At 40.0% G+C, this 7,375-nt stretch overlaps 1 protein-coding gene across 1 annotated transcript in view; it reads right to left on the reverse strand.

The window, feature by feature from the left end:
• Nucleotides 1–6,548, reverse strand: part of cdh15 (cadherin 15, type 1, M-cadherin (myotubule)) — an 18,691-nt gene extending 12,143 nt beyond the window's left edge. The window contains exons 1-2 of the mRNA XM_046840065.1: nucleotides 6,537–6,548; nucleotides 63–224 (exon numbers count right to left, since the gene is read on the reverse strand). Of these exons, the coding sequence (XP_046696021.1) occupies nucleotides 63–221 (159 nt within the window). The 5' untranslated portion in view covers nucleotides 222–224; nucleotides 6,537–6,548. The remainder of the gene's footprint in view (nucleotides 1–62; nucleotides 225–6,536) is intronic.
• Between the last annotated feature and the right edge of the window lie 827 nt (nucleotides 6,549–7,375).

Here is a 7,375-nt window from a genome sequence, read left to right on the forward strand (position 1 = left end):
GTGTGTGTGTGTGTGTGTGTGTGTGTTACATTTCTTTCTTGCTTTTGCTTCATGTTAATTACCTGGACCAGGTTTTCAGGGACCTGCTTGCTGTTCTCAGAAACACGGATGGGTGGAATGATCCAGTCTCTCTTTACTCGGCTCAGACCTGGAGTCTTCACTCTCCAGGGATACAGAACATCTGGGTTCAGGTTATGGCTCCTCACCTGGGGGCTGCACATAACCTGCAGCGGAGGTGGGATTTTTTTTTAGGCTGAACATAATCAACTGAACACACCAACACATGCAAGATGTAACCCCTGAAAGTGAACATGAAGCATGGCTAATGTGGAATCCAGCAAGTGAAAGCTCTCTTGCTCTATCCTGCTGTTACACACACACACACACACACACACACACACACACACACACACACACACACACACACACACACACACACAGACACTTGGCACAGCTGTCTTCCAGAGGAATAAGCTCCCTTTACCAACCCATGGCATGCACACTGATACACCGATACACACATTATTAGCCTGCATGTTCAACGCTTTGAACTCACACCTGAACTCCTTCCAACCAATCACAATCCACTATTCACACCCGAACTCTTCCCAGCCAATCACAATCCACTATTCACACCCGAACTCTTCCCAGCCAATCACAATCCACTATTCACACCCGAACTCTTCCCAGCCAATCACAATCCACTATTCACACCCGAGCTCTTCCCAGCCAATCACAATCCACTATTCACACCCGAACTCTTCCCAGCCAATCACAATCCAGTATTTACACCAGAACTCCTTTCAGCCAATCACAATCCACTATTCACATTTTTTAGGGGATAAAGCTGTAATAAAAAGTCCTCTATTTTCACTTGAAGGTCAAAGACCCCAGGAGTGGAGTGGAGAAGTCATGGAGGAAACTCAGCACTGAGAAACAGGAGCTATATATGCTAATTATTGTGTAACTCTTGCCTTCATCTTGTGTTAAAATCCTTAATTAATCAATTGCTATCCATTAAAATTGTTTTAATGTTCGCAAGTCCATTGCAGGGCTGTATCTCACACCACTCTCACACTCATTCACCCCTATGAACATTTTAAAGTCACCTACTAGCATTTTCCCCCAGAATGTAGGAGGAAACCCATGTGACCAAGTTTAGAACATGCAATACTCCCACACAGACAGTAACTCAGAGCTCAGGACTGAACCTGCAACTCCGTGGTCCCTTTACAGAAACATTATGAATCTAACTTGCTATGGTTTGGAGCCATAATGACACAAATTCTCTCGTATACTGCTCCCCCTATAACAGCTGTGACTATAATAGTTTAAGCTAGTGCCGTTGAATGGAACTTCTGGCACTACGGCATGCCTGAGAGCCTCGGCTACAGAATGGCAGTCATGCTAAACACTCACATGCACGGAGTTTGAGCGATCTAATCTTAGCACATCCTGCATTCTTTTGTGCTCTTGTGCATCGTTTGGCAGAACCCACAAACATCAGCATGGCTTCTAGGTGACTCTACATTACAATTGTTGGCATCATTAAGAATGAATTACGATCTACTAGATACTAGTAACTATTTGGGTGGTACACTTTGGTGGTCTGCTGATGTGTTTAACAGTACAGGAATTAGCTACTTTGCAATTTTATCAATTAACCATGCCCTTTAGGCACAGGGACAGGCCACACTTGCTCACTTTCCTTAAGAGTTTATTGCCCGGTCAAGCCTGTAACTCAGATTCCTTACAGCCTGTAATGTGACCCCGTGACCAGCAGAAGTGTTTGAACAGTTGTAGGTAAGGATGAGGGGGGGAGCATGTTATTTTCCCACCAGTTGTTATGCTTTTTTGGCGGATACAAAATCTCCCATCACCTGCCTCACCTGAATAATTGAAAACTGATAAGAATGAATGAAGGCGAATTTACTGAATTATTTCCTGTTTTATAGATACATTTTATAATTTCTTGATCCTAGAAAATGCACAAAAGCTTCTTAAATATTTTCAGTATAATTTTAACCAGTGACTTTACTTCGGTTTAGTGCATTCCTAATATTAGCAGCAAAACTCTTTAATACGTCATCATTTAAGACTTACATCAGGGGTCCCCAAACTACGGCTTCTAGATATGATATGAGAATGTTTTACTCATATAATATGTTTATTTACTTCAAAAATGTTCCTTAGTTATTAATAGAGGTCGAGACATCGATAGTTGTCACTGCAAATATTGACAAAAATCCCCACCGATAGTTTTTCCGGCTTCTGGTCAATGGTCTTTATAAAAGCGGCCTCTAGAGGCGAATCATTGATCACACATTAATCCAGAGCGATTTTTATCTTATTTATGCAACCGAGCAGTTAAAGAATAAGGATTTTGATTAGATTCCCAGCAATGGCAGCTTGGAAGTGCTGGGATTTTATTTCCCAACCTTTTAATCAGAAGTCTTAACCACTAAATTGTTTCAAAATGTATAGTTTTCTTTCTCAGTTTGGACTGATCTCAGGTTTGCGCCAGTGCTCTTGTGCCAGATGGGATTGGTGTGAAATGTAATTTCAGTTTGGCTTTACATTTTTAAGATCTCCCAGTCACTTTGCAGGTCCACACCCTGCTCTGGACAGCAGGTCTCTTCTGGAGCCTCCAAAAAAAATTTTTTTTGTGAACTTGGTGAGCTTGTGCATTCATTCAACTGTAAATGTTGAATATTTTATGGAAAATCATATAAGCACTATAATTCATTTCTCGATATACACTGTGTTACAGTTTTTTTTTGCAGAATCTCTGTTTTCCGTTGTTTCAGAGCTGGAGAAGTTCTGATACAGCTAAACAGACTGATACACATTATAGTATTCCGCAGCAGTGCGGATGATAAAGGATTTGCTAATGAAGCAGCATTCAATCACAACCTGTCTGACTATAATGGATTTAATCTTCTCTAGCAGTGTTTTGCTCCAAACCTGATTTAGATTGCACTGACCTTGAATCATGTCGGCTTTGTAGAATTAAATGTAATGACTGACTTGAAAAAGCTTCTGGCTTGCTGCCTAAGAGATGTGCCCAGATCCTGCCTCAGCCTCTCTGTGACTATGTGCCAGCCTACCAGTCTTGCTGACGCCTTCTTGCTGATACAGAATACAGTGAATGAAAGCTTATCACATGGCACATGGGGTCTGCTTTAAGACGAACTGGCCTTCATCCCAGACATAGTGACTGGCACTGGAATGGGCTTCAATGTCCAGGGGATACCTGACATTAGTTTATTTATATGCAATTACAGTGAGGTCGAAGTGGGAACACAGTATCAACCTTAGAACTTCCTTCATAAACAATGCTGTGAATAAATAACCAAAACACACGAGTTTCCCCTTCCACTTATCATCAGAAGTTAATTGAATGCACATTGTCTTGCATTTAACCTCGTTCACCTCAAGAGTCTGGCGTTCCAAAAGGAATGCATTTGCGACTGCCAAAAGGATGTAAGTCTTATAAAATATGCACCTGAGCATGCTATTTTTCAACATTCAATTCCACATGTAGTTCCCATTTGCTGGTATAATAACCTCCACTCTTCTGGGAAGATGTTTAGTCTTTTTGTGCTAATTCAGAAACAAGGGCATTAATAAAGTCAGGTACTGATGTAGGTGAAAAGGTGAGGAGTGTTCACATTCATCCCCAAGGTGTTCAGTAGTGTTTATAGCTCTATAGATCTTCCACTCCAACCCATGTAAAGCAGATCTTCATGGAGCTGGCTTTGTGCACAAGGTCATCATCAGCTCGAACAGGTTTGATCTATAAGATCTATAAGACAAGCTTTGCACTTTCTTACTAACAGGATGTCTTGACATCAACATAAGTGCTGGAATGACCATTTATAGCTGCTATAACGTAAGTGATAACAGAAACCAGCTTGTTCTGCGCATTTATTAGGAACATTTCGACTTGGAGTGAAAACACCGTATCACTGTATTGCTGATTACTTTCCTAGAGCAGCATGCCCTCGCATCTACCAGCAACTCTATTTCCTCACGGTCCATCTCGGGTGTCACTGCAGACAAGATGTGTCAAATATCAATGCCTACTGAATGTGTTTCTGTTCTGTGGGCATCTTAAAAAGCTGAACTGTGACCTACATATTAACTGAGCGTTTTCTGGTGGTTGTGTTTGAGAAAAAGAAAAAGGAATTTATTTATTTAATATCAAGATTTTATTTGAATTGCTGCCTAAAATTCAAATCCTGTTTTCAATGTGGCCTTATTGCATGTATTTATTTGTTTTATACATTTTCTTCATTTTATGATTACCTGGTGTCGTCATCGTTTCATATATATATATATATATATATATATATATATATATATATATATATATATATATATATATATATATATATATATAAATTTTTTTTAAAATTATTAATTAATTATTTTTTTTAAATGACTAATGTTGAAATTAGAAGGTTTATCCTGCCTCTTATTAATTAATTCCAGCTTGAATTCATAGTCCTGTGACTGGAAAACAAGTCATCAATGTCCTTTACCAGATCACAAACCAGTGTACACCAGATACCGATTCACCACGTAGGAAGTGGGTTGAGATGCGCCATAGAATAAAGCAACTATTGTTATCTTTCTTTAAAAAATACACTCATTTTTAAGAAGATTTGTGAGAGTGGTTTTCTCTCTGCCAGCTGCCCTGATGAATTATGTTCCTGTAGAGTAAAGATGATTCCCAGTGAGGAGCCTAAAACACAGTCAGGATTTCCATCTTCTAAGAAGTTTCTTCTTCTCAACGCACTATTTCTAGGTGGTGTCCATGCTTCACTACGACACATTTCTGATCTTTATCATCATCATCCGTTATGGGGAGTTGCCATGTTAAAAAATGTGTAGCTGGCATATTATGGTCAGCACTTCTCTGAGAATCCACCAGCAGGACTCTTCTCATGATGCCATTGAACTGATACATTATTGGTTATAAGATCAGCTTTCTGCGACGCCTCCAGAAGAGAGCCATATTCAATATTCATCAGAAGTCTGGCACAACGTTCGCTTCGAGACTGTGTGAGGGAAGAGATTTGCCCTGTAAATCTAAACCTTCCAGCTGTCTGGAGTGACTGTTTCCAGTGAGCATGAGCTCAACACTGGCTGCTTTATAGAGCGATTTGTCCACGATTTCACGGTCACTGGGGGCTGGCTTTCCCTTTCCGCAGTCAGGATTACTGCGAAGGACAACCGGCATCGAGTAAACGCATTTGGGAACAGCTGCCGTTCGTCATCACTGGCTCTCAAAAAGCCTTCACTGTACAGACACATGGAAAAGCCAGTCAACTTTTTTAGTCCACAAAAATGGTGTTTCCTTCTCAGATTGGTTGCTTTGCGAAGGAACAGGAGCCATTCCTGAACTGTGAGGGAATTTTCTGAACATGAAGAGACCATGTTAACACTCCCAGGTGTTATACTTGACCAATCTTCATAACCAGAAGCTTCATGATCAAAGAAAGAATGCAGAAGGATGGCAAAGTAATACATGTAATACAGTAGGACATGTTTGAACCGAATAGGTGAAAATGCTGAGTAACTGGTCAGCGATACGGAAGGCTCAAGCGTATCATATGATGGCCTTCCCAATGTTGGAATGCTTTGAAGTATTTTTGCCACATGACCATTCACATGTTGTGTAAATAAAATAGAACTTGCAAAGATACGCCATGATTCATTACCGTACCTCTCATGGATCAACTATGGGGTGGAGTTTACTAAAAATTTTGGAAAAATTACGCCATCCCAGTAAACAAACAAATTTGTTTATTACTCCTCCTAATCGTCACAATATGCTGTGCTGCTCATTTGTTTTTCTATCAATTGTTCCTGATTTGTTTATCCAATCAAAGATGGCGTCCTCAGAAGATCTTTCATTTCCTTTACTGCGAATGCAAACAATTCTATTAACTTTGGGATTGATGTCCATGTGTTTATCTTCACATGATTATTATTTGTTTCTTTATTGCACATTTGTTCTGCAATGCTGACAAGCTCAAACCCAAATCATAAAACCTGCTGTTGCTATCCCTGATTAGCTGTCATCGTGCTTTTAATCAGGAACGTTGCATATTTGGGTTGACCACCTTCACAGTTTGAGACTGCTAGGCAGCGAAAGGCTGACGTCAGGTCGCCAAACTCAAAACAAAGGAAGTTAATAATCCATTACTCTGACATGAGCTGTAATGTGTCGCTATAGACGAGTTGAGCAGCTGTGGCCTGAGGCTACGAGCACCTCCTAAACTTTACATTACCATATCCATTTCAAATGAGCCCACTTCAATAACATTATTGTTCGGCTTATGGAGTTACTTCAGCTCAATTGAAAGTGGGACATACAATTGTTAGTAAGAAATCCAAAGACAGTGAGCTTCATAAAAGCAATTGTGTATAAACGTATAACTTGCGAATTCATGCATCATGGCTTAATTGATCAGCACCAAAAACTAGATCGTGTTTAACCTCAACACGAAAGTAAATAAGATTCTTACCTGATCCAAGGATGCCACCCACAGCACACAAACTCCCACCAGCAGCTTGTCTGTCATTTTCTTATCTACGGCCTTCAGACCTCAGGTGCTTTTCTGTGTCTCTGGATCTCCAAGAAAGAACCGTCCAGGGCAACAGTGTGGTTACTTTTCTGGATAAGGATGAGTAAACCCTGCTGAACCCCTCAGTCGGACTCTTTCCCTCTCTCTTTCTTTCTCTCTTGACTGTGTGTTAGGGATATGAGTGACAGCACATGTGGTGGACTTGCCTGAGGAGGCGGTAATCCTAGCCCCCCTTCAGATCTCCAGGCTTGGACACACCCCAAAGTTTTTAGCCTACAAAGTTTAGACCATGCCATGAAACCTGCTTATGGAACTCCTAAAAAAAATGTGGACTATTAAACACTTTTATTAGTTACAGTTTGTCTCGGTTGCTTTGGAGCGTTTCTCAGATCAGAAATAAAAACTTCTCAAAACTACTCGTTCAGCCTCCAGATCGTCATCGCTTGTGCACATACTGTAATTAAAGCAATTTTTAACAAATTGCAAATTCTTTGGTGCATTTATTTTAATGGATTGTGTACGAGTGTCTGCTGTTTCCCACATTATTAATTATTTATGTTCATGTTGATTAAAATATATTAAACTGGTTTCATCTGAATAGTTTTAACCCCCAAAACATTCAGGAATCAGTTGATTGTAAAAGTCTTTAAATGCAAAATGTTTAAACGAGTTTTCATCGTCTGTGAGTCTTAAACTTCTATTCTATTCTTTTCTTTGTGAATGTGTTGAATTGATGAAATGTGCAGATGAATCTTGAACGTCACTAATGAAGGCGAGTG

This window comes from Silurus meridionalis, chromosome 26 (genome assembly GCF_014805685.1).
Source record: "Silurus meridionalis isolate SWU-2019-XX chromosome 26, ASM1480568v1, whole genome shotgun sequence".
Lineage (NCBI taxonomy): Eukaryota > Metazoa > Chordata > Actinopteri > Siluriformes > Siluridae > Silurus > Silurus meridionalis.